Genomic DNA, 13,178 nt, shown 5'->3' on the forward strand with positions numbered 1-13,178 from the left:
CTGGCCTGTTTGCGGCCCTCGAGGACTGGAGTTGTGCATGCTTGTGGTAGAGCAAGGGTGCTGAACTTCAGTCCTCTAGCCCCTTCTCCCTCCAGGTCAGGTTTTCAGGATATTCCTGCTTCAGCACAGGTGGCTCACATGGTCCAGCAGAGGTGGCTCACAGCTTCAGCACAGGTGGCTCACAGCTTCAGCCCATGTGAGCCACCTGTGCTGAAGCAGGAATATCCTGAAAACCTGACCTGTTGGGGGGGGGGCTTGAGGACTGTAGTTGAGCACCCCGGTGGTATAGCCTAGATGCACATGCAGAGCATGCTTCAGTACACTATTTTGAGGCCTTAAAGTAAGGGATGTACGGTACCAAGACAAGACACATCGCGTTTCTCCACTTCCAATACCAGTGCCTTTACCACTAGGCTACATTATCTTCCAGACAGCCAGGCTTTGCTTTGCTATTCAAATTATAGGGTTGGAGACCATGGGACCACACATGATGGCTTCTTAATTGAGGTGGAAATATTTGATTAATTCATCGCTTCCGAAACTTCACGGACCACATTTGTAAATAACTTTTGCAATATTCCAAAGCACAAAGACAGCAGAGGAATAATATAGTTACATACAAATCTAGGTATACATTTAACACGTATATAAACCATACTGTATGAATACCTTTTTAACACAAAGGAGTTTTATTAGAAATAATAAAATTAATTCAAATATAAAAATAAGAACATGTGAAATATCATGAAGGCGAATCCATTTTAAAACAGTCACCAGAATGCATTTACTAAAAATACTCGTTAGTATGGGAGTTTCCGAGCGATACCGCCCCGATCGGCACTATCGCAGTTTAAGGCCTAAACGTAGTGGAATAATGATAATGCATGGTAGCCTGTCTTTCTTACAGATGTGTTTCTTTTGTTGTACAGATTCTTGTCTACAGTCCGCAGTTCATGAAGTATATCTACGATAGTTGGTTATTCAACCACGGGCGCTACCCATCCACCGGAATTCTCAGCGTGATATTTGCACTGCACGCTTGTGATAAGGTACAAAAAGAATGTCCTAATCTGTGTCAATAAACACGATACACAGACTAAAACAGCAAACTCAAACACATTGCATGTAATTGTACTCTTTGAATGAGGTGTTGTTGAAAGGTTAGACGTCTTAAAACACCACAAACCGTTCTCAACAACATATCGTATTGGGGCTAAACGTTTATGTTACATTTAGGCAGTTAACGGTGCAATTGTCTTCAAAATAGTGTATAAATTCTGTTATGTACACTCAAGACTTTAATGAACATTTATATCATATAACAGAAGACACCAGTAACACAGATAAAGCAAATATATTGGAAATTCGATGGCGTACAAAGCACAAAGAAGCCTAGCGTTCTCTCTGCCGGAAGCTTCCTTGTTTGGTAGATGTGTTCATTTCTCAGTAGAGACCAATGTGAGTCTGGTGTTATAATCTTTTATAAAAACAAAACAAACAACATAGCTATATTTTAATTGACAGATGCTGTACAAAGTTAGGCTGCGCTTATAAAGCCGGCGACGCGACCGATGACCTCGCTGTCGCTATTGCGACGAGTTGTATTTTGAAGTATAGGTGACATCGCTGGATGACGTCATAAAAGGGGAGGGCAGAGGCACAGAGAAGCTCCCGATTGGCCGCAAGGGGAGACCGGCGCAGACAAATATCAAATATCAGTGACTACTAGATTTCTGGTAGTACTGTCGCTCCGTCACTTTGTCGCCGTTGCGTGCACTATAAGCACACACGGCGGCAATGTATTTGTTTTCGGTCAACGTCGCCGGCACTATAAGCGCGGTCTTAGCAAGACGGAGTTAGAGACAAGCAAAGTACTCTATTATCAAACATTTGCAAACCTGAAACCTTTTTGACATTCATGAGAAAGAAGGCTTAGTAATGGAAACCTTCACACAAGAACTCGCTAAGTGCCACTATCTTAATCCGGGATGTAAAAGCTAGGTGAATATGCTATTTTTGACAACCTCTATGAAATGTGGCAATTTTACGATTAACTTTGTCAAAATATGGTTGTTTCTTTCCAATGCCATTTACACCGTTCACAAATACTGTATCTGTACAAATTCCTATGTGCTGCATACAGCGCACTGTACTGTAATTGTGCTGTGCTTTGAGTTCCATTGGGAGAAAAGCACTTTATGAAATTAAGTTATTATGCATGTATGTCTTTATTTATATAGTGCCATTAATGTACATAGTGCTTTACTGCATTAATACACGCCACAATCATATAAATAACATATAATACAAATAACACATAATGGGAAGAAGTGCTTCAGGCCTAAAAGTAACATTTATGAAAAGGAGTCCCTGCTCCGAAGAGCTTACTATCTAACTGGTAAGTAGGAAGGACGTACAGAGACAGTAGGAAGGCATTCTGGTAAGCGCGTCTGCAAGGGGCCAAGGTTTATTTATGAAGTTTAAATGATCAACCATGGAGCTACTCATATGCTTCCTCTAGCAGGTGTGTTTAAGGTGGGTCTTAAATGTGGATAGAGAGGGTGCTAGTTGGATATTGAGGGGAAGGGCATTCCAAAGGTGCGGGGCAGTCAGTGAAAAAATTTTAAGGTGGGAGTGGGCTTTGGATACAAAAGGGGTTGAGAGAAGACATCCTTGAGCAGAAAACAAGAGTTGGGATGGTGTATTTTTTCATTATTATTATTAATAAAAAAAAATTGAAGCAAGCTCTCGGCTTTTTACAAATTTGTAGTAAATGTGTATATGAAGATTTGCAAATGGAACGAGGATAAGTTTGCAGGTCTCCTAACTATAGGGTTTTGTGCACAATTGAAAGGCAACATCAGCAAAAAAAAATTACTTTCTTTTTCAACAAACACTCACAGATTGCACCGTTACTATCGATGATCTCACGTCCATCACAATATTCAGTATTTATTCAAAACAGATTTGAACAGGTTTAGCTTGTTTGTGATCAAACTTTGAAGGTGACAGGCAAATTATAAATGACATGCTGATTAAAATTAAAGCATGCTTCAAAGAGGATGGCAAGACTGGTGTGCCATCCTCTATGAAGAATGAGTGGATCTGTGCAGAAGCATTTGCTGAAGCACTGAGCACCCAGCTTGTTGCATAGAATGTATGGTGTGCATTCCCATTGTCTTTCTGTTTGATTAAATAAAAGACCCCTGGACACGCTGGGAGTAAGAAGGCCATTTTATGTTAATATAGTAGCATGCAGGGCTTTTTTTGTGACGGTACGCACTGTTACAGGGTACCGGTATCTTTTTTTCTCTTACCTTTTCCTGCTTCTCATCTCCAACGACATCTTCTTGTGATGTGATTGTGATTGTCGCCATGACAATGTGATGTCACAGGATGTCACAAAAACGCAACGGAGATGAGAAGCAGGAGGCCGGGTACCAGCACCTATTAAATTACAACAACAAAAAGCACTGGTAGTATGTAAGTGCCATTGTGAAGTAATTCATTGTTATGGACAGTTACTGAACATTCCACCCCTCTGTTAATGGTGTAATAATGTTAAAAGGTAGAAAGCATTATATTCTGTTGCAGAGCTGTTAAATTAGTGTCCAAAAGATGTATGAGAACAAGTGCTAAACACAGGAATAGAGTGCATTGCAACCTGGAATAAGGGGGTAGTTAATAATCTGAACCATTAGAAATCACTGCTAGTACAAATTATTTGGCACATTGCTCCTTGTAAGGTAGTCTAAATCTAAAGCCCTAGTGCAGTGGCCTCCAACCTTTTTTGGGCTAATGTGAAATTCTGAGGAACCCCAACCTTCTCTAAGAGCGCATCTGAGATCAGATGCATTGTAAGGAACCCCAATCCTGTGTAACAGCGAGATCTGAGATCAGATGCATTGTAAATTCTTCTGTATTTGGTATAATTTTAAAATGACCTGAAAACTACATGGAACACTTTAGGCATACCCGGAAAACCCAAGGGTTCCTTGGAACCCTGGTTGAAAAGCACTGCCCTAGACTAAAGCAGTTTGGTGTGGCTGAATAAGATAAGTTAGTTCCTTCATTGCCAGAGGACTAGGACTGCAGCATGCTTGGACCAATCTGTCACAGAACATTAGTGTCTACATTTTGTAACATGACCTTGGAGCCTGTGGTGGAGCTCAGCCCCAACCCTGTGTATACCTAACGCCATAATAATACTTATAATAAATGAACACAAACAAAGGTCTGGAGGTACAAAAGCCGTGTCTTTTTTATATAAAAAAAATCACGTAAACCCGATAAGTGCTAACCCTGCCAGAATGCTCAACCACCGGGTGAAGGTCAATGGTACTCCAACCATGGCCCACAAAACCCACCGCACTGGCTCGGCCTCTTGGCAACAAAGGGCCCCAGTGTGTCATATTTAAATGAGCCCTGCCCATTTGCCCCTCCCAGCCAACACAGGGCTTTTCCAATGGGTAAAGGATGTGATACTCAAACCATGGCCCGCAACTCCTCCCAAGCTGCTTAGCAAGAAGTCGAGTTTAAATGAGCCCAGCCCCTTTGCAGACACTTAGGGGCTCTACTGAACCATAGAGCCCCGTCTGGCAAGGTTAAAGTGCACTTACCCCCAACAGCTGCCACCAACGGGGCTAGTTAACCACCCTTAAACTAGCTCTGTAGCACCAGACTGACAAAGACACTTACCAGCCTCCCCGGAATCGTAATGTTGCATAAATCTAGCCCTTGACAGAAATATGTACTGATCAACAACTTTGCAAATGGCCCCAGGTACGTAAAACAGCATGAGCTTCTGCCCATTTGCCAATTAAGGTAACCAGTTGGCAATTACTGTAACCACAGACCATCAGAGACCTTAAACACCTCAGGCGGGCCCACCGACTGACAGGCCGTGCCACCAGAGCCTCCCACCCGGGCCAGGTGCCACCACACCATTGGCCTTGCCCAAGCAAGATCGGACTACTGCCATTCACCATTGCTATCATGTTTGAAGCCTCTAAATCCCCAACGTAAATGCTGCCAACAGTGCATCTCCTTTTGCATCCATATGTCTCCTCAAATTTTCATCAGTGTTCACTCTTACCATCCCACTGGCTGAGATTGACTCATCCTCTACCTCCCCAACAAGCACTGTGATCCCCAAGCTCGTCCCAGATGTGCCCAATATCACTCCCCTCAGGCTGAGATTGAAACCCCGGCCTGTTCCTCAATTTATCTGGCGGAATCCTGCAAACCAGCCTTGTGAGCTACAAGCTCACCATATCCACTTTTCTAGCTACTGTAACGTATACACTCCTACCGCTTCCATAATGCCTGGCCCTAAAAGTACTGTAGCTCACCTCCTTGGATCCTCTCCGCCCCCAGGCAGGTAAATGCCTTCCCAACCAGCTGCTGTCCCATATATATGCGTCCCTAAATAACCATCAGAATCTTTTACCCACATCAGCCAGGCCCATCAAGGGCCATGCAGCGACACCACCACTTCTCCACTCGAAGCTGGTCCTGCCTGAGCAAGACTGACCACCGCCCATCAAGGTGGGGGCTTCATCCCACATTGCACCATGCCGGAGGCTGCTACTGCGACAACACAGCCCCTCTTACCCCCATATGACACCCTCCACCCCAAAGCTTCCAGAGGTCCAAATTTCAACCTCCTTCAGGCTGAGCTTGAATTCAGACTTTAACTCAACCTGCTTAGTGCAATACTGCCAATCGGTCCTGTGAGCCACAAGCTTACCCCTATCTTCTCCAGATGCCCAGTTTTACCGTTCTGACTTAGATTGAACCTCACCTTGTGTACGTAGGGGAGATGATCAGTGTGAATTTGGCAATGATTTATTGAATTAGACACTGGCTTTTTCTACCTACCGTAGGCCCATTCTAAAGACAAGGCAATATATAAGAGGAGAAGGGCTGGATGGTGGATTCAGATTTCCAGCTAGGGAGAAGACTGGGAAATACTTGATATTTAAAGGCAGGGACCAGCCTCTAAATATCAAATCTATATATTGATCAGCCTGCTCCAGCAAAGCAGACAGTCTAGACTGGAATTGCTACCCTCCCATGCAGCAAATACAGACTATAGCCTTTCCAACTGTTTGTTTTCTGCTGTAGCTTTGAAACATTGTTCCTAAAAGTCTAACTAGAAAAATCCCAACAGTAACCATGCGGAGAAACATGACATATTGCTTCAAACTCGTAATGTGAGCACGGGCTCAGAAGCAGTCTATAGAGCATTGGAATAGTGATCAATTCTAAAGGTTCCTTCAAAAGTGTATTTACATCAGTACGTCAGCAGAGGAGAAAGTGTCAAGATAATGTCATTTCCTGTCCATCGGAACAAGAAAACGATTATTGCACTACGAGAGTGTGACAGCTGTCTTAAATGCGATGCCATATTTGACATTAATATGTGAATTATCCAACTTTCTCGCAAATTTTCCTACTGACACTCCTAATAGTTTGACAAAGGAGAAAAAATTGGAGAAGAGAGAGTCATATTTTAATGCAAACAGTTGCAAAATGAGAATGACAATAGTTGCATCAATTGCTCCAATACATAACACACAAAATGTTATTGTCCGTGCAGTGTTGTTTTGTATACACTGGATATTTTGCTTTTGCTAACATGGCATTTTCATTAAATGCTGTGTATTGAAAGGGACATTTTTTTTTCTCCCTTTATAATGTTTAAGCATCTTTTCCATCTTTGTGTTGCAGGTGGATTTGTATGGGTTTGGAGCGGACAGCAAAGGCAACTGGCACCATTACTGGGAAAACAATCCTTCAGCGGGAGCCTTTCGTCAGACAGGAGTCCACGATGGTGATTTTGAGGCAAACATTATAGCAAATCTTTCTTCTATCAACAAACTACATATCTTTAGCGGCAGATGACCCTACCGACAAGATACACATTGCAACGGATTTGTTATTTATAAATCATGCTCTACTCCTTTTCAGCTGTATTATGGCTTGCAGCCTGTATACAGCCATGGGTGATACAGGTATTTAGTATATGAAGACTTACATACATATGTGATTCAATGCTGCAATTAACTCCTTTTTATTACCGTTCTTTTTTTTTTTTTTAAATATGCTGGAAAAGTATTGACTTTGGAGCCACTTACTCTACATTACCATGGAAGTTTGTTTGGGGAGAAGAGAAGTTAAATCAATGCAGAATCTGCCACCTGCGACAGTACTGTACATGCTTAATATGTTTTGGGGAAATGCCTCATGCAATTTCGGATTACCGGTGGGTTTGTAAATGAGCAATAACAGCTGATCAACACCCAGTGTTCTCTACATGTGCAAACTACCAACAATGGCAGAATAAGTGACATCTACATCTGTAGGGAATTGAAATATATCCATTTTCAGAAAACCTCCCAAACGGACGTGATTCCACCCTACTTCATAGAATACATCAACCCTTAAAGTTGAGCCTTTGCTGTTCCTCTCTTGTACGATCGTCAACATGAACAAAGAAACCTTTTATTTCGGTCCAGGTAAACTGGAGGTCTAAGGGAGGTCCTGCTAAATGTCTTGTCTGAAATCCCAGTATCTTTGTATGAGGGATGAACTGAAGCTACAGCCTTGTAGTCCAGTGCTTGAACCACTACACCTCTTAGTGATCGTCGTGGCATCAACTGGGCTCTCTGCAGCAAAGGACACAGTATTTCTACCGCTCTGATATGCCTTTGCACTCCTTGGAGTGAGTAGGAATGTCCCTACTTTATAGGGTTTGCTTTAAATCCATTGGAATTATTGGACCAATGTAACAATTGCTTATCAGCATTTTTCATGTTTAGCTAGAACCTCAGCGGTTTACACCTGAGGTTCAGCACTTGTATTTTTTTTTACTGGAAACACGTTGTCCTGCTGTTCAATTCCTTTAATTATGGCGTTGTACAGATCTCTCGAGTACTGTAGGGATTGAGGTACTTGTGCAAAAAAAGATGAACCTTAATAGAGGTTAATTGTTGGGATACATCCTTGTGATTCGTAAAGAAGTCGGATCTGCATCTAATTGAAGTGAAAAATAATTCTGAAAACGTATGAAACTATTGCTTTAAAAAAAAATTAATTTATGAATTACCTCTGAGTAATTTGTTAATGTATGTGTCAGTCTTTTTTTTCTTCATGGGAGCCATTATAGGTATGCAGTCATTTCCTATAGGATGCATTGCAGACCGTTGTGGCACTGAAGGGATAAATCTGATAATTTATCGTAGGGCTTATTTCCAAAAGGAAGCACTAGCGATAACCCCGTACAAAGTGTTAGTATGGATTATACCACATGACCGGGAAGGGCCTCAGCCTCCCCTACTCCCCCCAAAACTTCAAATCATGACAAGGAATACAGATTTTGGAAAAACAATGGAGGGAGAGGGATAACACACACAAACCACTCACTAATGGACAAATGAGAAAACAGCTGTGTGCCTACCGTCCATGGAATGGGTAAAGGGGAAAAAAAGAGGTAGTAAGTAAGCAACAAAGGGTGAAGTTTAATACTACTAGTGCTGTGGTTATCATGTTTCTGCCAAATAGTTATTTCAGATACAGCTCAGTATCATTGTTTTATATTTAGTCTTTTTTTGTTTTTGTTTTTTTTTTAAATCGTTATTTTAAATATTTAACCTGTGATGTATGTAAAAAAAAAACAGGCAAAACCACACCTATTGTGTTTCTTTAGTATTCTGCACATCCATATTATGCGGTGCTTTTTTTTCCCCATATAGAGAATTTACCAATATGTGCATTTTAAACAGCTCAGAAAGCTACATAGAAACATAGAGCTCTCAAGTTCTGCTTAAGCTTTTTAAGCATACAGGGACATATTTATTTAAGCAGTCTTCTGACATGAGAATGACACCTGACAATGGATGACACCTCGAAGCCCCCATTCAAGTCAATAGGTTGTGAGAAGTTTTTCTGCGGCAGAAGATATCTTTTGGCAGAAGACAGCTTAGTACATATGGGCCACAGTGTATTAATTTGAGTCTTACCAGACAGAAGAGAATCTGTCCTTTAAAGTTATTCCAAGTTGATGACATTTAGAGAATTGAGCACAAAGAATTAAGCAGGCAACCTGTAACTTTAGCATTGGTCACTGCACTTCTTTTCCTTGGAACATGTGTATTGGTTTAATGAGACTTAAACATGTAATCCACTTGTTTTATCATTATATAATGTATATACTATTATCTAGATTAATTGTTCTCAATAGCCGTTTATGTTCACACCCCATTTTGAAATTTGCAGTTGTTTTTTGATGTATTTTTTTTTAAGTTGTGCCAGCAGAAAATAATCAAGACCTTTATAATTGTTAAATACAGTTCTTGTTTCAATATGTAATGTCAAGTTGTAAATGCTGCACTGGTCCCAAGGAACTCCACCTTCTTACAATTTGTTTTTATTTCAACAGGGAAAACAAAACAAGAAAGTCCTTAGATGTAGGAATGATCGAGATTGCAAAAACAAAAGCCTATTAATAAGATCTCATACATTAAAAAATGTAGGGTAAATGCACAAAGCTCTGTTAAATCAGGACTCTTACTGTGATGTTACCTAAAACAGGAACAGATGTTGTGTTCCCTGACTTAACATAGTATCCTCAAAGCTAATTACATGCAAAAACAATGTCTGAACTCCATCTCTATTGCAAAGGGTTAATGTCACTTTATTATAGCATAATCTTCCAATAATGGGATTGTAGGCGATACCTGCAGAGGTAAAGACAGGAGACTTACTTTGGAAAAATAAATGTAGGCTTTTATTTCGCCAAAGTGCATCAAAAAAAGAACACAGGCTAGGTTATTTCAGCCAAGGTGCAGCAAAACACAGGATAATATAAAGAATAGGGGTTTACTAGGCCAAGGTTCAGCTTCCCCAGCAAAAGACAATTTATATGTCTAGACGTCTATATAGATATCTGGTGTCCCTTTAATCAGGGACACTGGGATATGGCCCACGTGCCCTGTTGTCCCTAGGGATCAAGGACACGTATGTGTGGTCTGTACTCAGACCAGAGAGAGACAAAGAAATCGTTCAGTTTCCTGAATTTTAAACCCTTGTTAGAGTCAGCTGGACTCGTTACTAATCCTACCTTACTCCAGGCACAGATTAACCACTGCCTGGAAGACACCCAACAGCTCTAGCTAAACAGGCTAGCCCCAGTTACAGTAAAATTATGCCGGTCTTTGTGTTACTACTATCGAGACCCTGAAATAGGGCTTTTGCTGAAGTGGAGACAGTCGAGGGCAATCAATCCAGAAAATAATGCTATGTTATTTAAATGATGTCTAACTGTGCATTATACCCATCCAGACACTGCAAAAGTCCTCTTTTAGGGTCTGGATTGGAGTAATGCCAAGTTTAGCTAAAACTTGCATAAAGTAGCATTGGGTCCCCTGCATTAACCTAGGTAGACTTACGTTAATAAGCAATGTTATGATAACGCCTAACTTGTATATAATTTGCATGTCATTATCACTAACGTCAGTTATAGTTAATGTGCTGTTCTTTACGGGAGAAGACCTGGCTTAACACTATGATATTGTCTTGTAAAGATACACTGTTCGTCCTAACAGGATGTTAAATTAGTTTAATAAGCCATGTTAAGTAACGTAACAGCGTTTTGTGGGTAAGGGCCTGAGTCATCTTCATAATGGTCCCATGAATACATCATATAAGAAATAAAACTCCCGCTTTATAACATGGTCAGCCAATTATAAATGTTGTACATATCATAAAGCTTAAGGCCCAGATCCATAGAAGGATGGTAAGCTTTAGCACACCTTGTCTACCATTCAAATGAATGGGAGTACCGCTGTAATGAAGTTTAGCACCCGTTTGCGAGCCTGGGTCTAAAATTGTGGGAAATCATGAGTAATTATCTACAATAGTGTTGTTTTAATACGTAAGGAATGGACCATTGCTGACCACTTTACAACATCATTTTTTCCAATTTAAAAAGATTTTATACGATATAGGCTGTATTTTAATAAAGAACATCTTTAAAAAAAAAAATTGTACATGTGTAATAGAAGACAATGAGGCTGATAGATTAGACGTTAGCAGAAGTGAACTGTATAGCAATTATTTTCACGTCAACGAGACATTTTGTATTGATCAAGATATGAAACGTTATTTTACGCATTCATGGAAATTGGTGTTACACAATGCCATTAACCCCAGGGGTCACCTGAAAGGCCAACATGTCAAGTCTCCATATGTTTTATGTACTTATGTCATGACATTTCATATTTATAACATGAGTTTCTAATGTATTTATCCAAGGTAATATAAATGTAAAATGACACATAAACAATATATAGAAAAGTTCCCATTTTAATAAGTGAATACATATGGAAATTAAAAAAAAAAAAAAAAATATATATATATATATATATATATATATATATATATATATATATACACACATACACACACATACACACACATACACATGCTCAAGAAGTTTTGGATGAAAAATGTTTAATGCTCACTTACATTTTTAATCCCAAAAATTATTATTCATTCAGATTACACGGGACGCAGGACTGAGTTCCAACAGGGCGCCCCCTGTATAGACTGTCTTGCGAGGCCCCCCATTTCACACCTATTTCCCATGTATTTATCAACCCCCCGTTTGTCTCACTCTTACCCCCCTCTCCCACTCTTACCACCCCTCTTTCTTCCTCACTTCCTCTCTTACACCTCCTCTCACCCTTGCCCCTCCATTACTTACCCCCCTCTAACTCAATCCCGCTCCCTTAATCCACCCCTCCTTACACTCATTCACTCCCCCCACTGGTCACACACACAACCCCCCCCACAATAATTTACCCCCCCCCACAAAATACATATACCCCCCATGTAAAAAAAAGCACCACCTCAAATACATACAAACCACACGCCCCAAATACATACAACCCCCCAAATACATACAACCCCCCACATACAAAAAAGCTCCCCACCCCCAATATATACAACCCCCTCCCCCCGACCCACCAAATACATACAATCAACACACTTACCTTAGGGATGGTCTCAGGCCCTGGCTCTCCCAAACTGTGCGGGCCTCCCTCACTTCATGCCAGGCCTCTCACCCAGGCCAGTGCACGCCGACATCAGGCCTTGCGCAGGACAGTGAACGAGGCCACAACTTGGGAGAGCCGAGATAGGGCAAAGAAGTTGGGCCTGACCTCTGGCCGGGCCCAACTTCCAGCACCGGCCGGCCGGGTCCCCTGCAGCCACTGGGCTCAAAGACACTTGTCCCGGCTCAGCCTCCCCCCTGCTGTAGGCGGCCCTGGTAGTGAGGTTATTTTGGTCTTGTTTATGTCTGATTCTTGCAACCAGTTTTGACTGAAGGCCACTGCTATGTCTATGCATCTTCTCACTCACACATGGTATCATGAACTGAAACGTAACGCTTCTTCAGTATTTTATTTTGTATGTCATCATAAATGGCATCTACCTCTTTTTAACTTCCTAAGAAATCTTTCTTTGCAAACCACCTTTGTAAGAGGGGCCTGTGCCAAAAGTGTGCATGCAGACTTGTGTAGATGTTTAATTATTTGCTGCTGGAGGGATCTACAATGTATTGTAGGCTACAAATCCCCAAAGCGAGAATCGTAGTAAAATGATGATGCCAGAGTGAACTTCAAGAACTAAAACAGTTACAGTACTATGTGCTTGCAATTTTGTCAGCCATTTTTTTCATACACCTTTGTGAATGAAAAATAGCGGCACTCTTGTAATACATAAGGTTGAATCAAATAATGTTCCCATGTGAATCTGTATGTACTGGAAATACAAATGTAACACACACACACACACATATATATATTCAAAGAGGGTGTACTTTCTTTTTCACATGACTGTATATTATAGGTTAATTATATATATATATATATATATATATATATATATATATATATATATATATATATATATATATATATATATATATATATATATATAATTAACCTATAATATACAGTCATGTGAAAAAGAAAGTACACCCTCTTTGAATTCCATGGTTTTACATATCAGGACATAGTAACAATCATATGTTCCTTAGCAGGTCTTAAAATTCGGTAAATACAACCTCATATGAACAACAACACATTACATATTACTGTGTCATGATTTATTTA

General features: G+C 40.6%; 1 protein-coding gene across 5 annotated transcripts in view; it reads left to right on the top strand.

The window, feature by feature from the left end:
• ST3GAL1 (ST3 beta-galactoside alpha-2,3-sialyltransferase 1) overlaps positions 1-12,906 on the top strand; it is a 126,578-nt gene extending 113,672 nt beyond the window's left edge. For all 5 annotated transcript variants that reach the window (XM_075581833.1, XM_075581829.1, XM_075581831.1 and 2 more), the window contains 2 exons: positions 930-1,049; positions 6,733-12,906. In XM_075581833.1, coding sequence (XP_075437948.1) covers positions 930-1,049; positions 6,733-6,906 — 294 coding nt within the window. In that variant the 3' untranslated portion in view covers positions 6,907-12,906. The remainder of the gene's footprint in view (positions 1-929; positions 1,050-6,732) is intronic.
• The last annotated feature ends 272 nt before the right edge of the window (positions 12,907-13,178 follow it).

Source organism: Ascaphus truei, chromosome 2 (assembly GCF_040206685.1).
Source record: "Ascaphus truei isolate aAscTru1 chromosome 2, aAscTru1.hap1, whole genome shotgun sequence".
In the NCBI taxonomy this organism is placed as follows: Eukaryota; Metazoa; Chordata; class Amphibia; order Anura; family Ascaphidae; genus Ascaphus; species Ascaphus truei.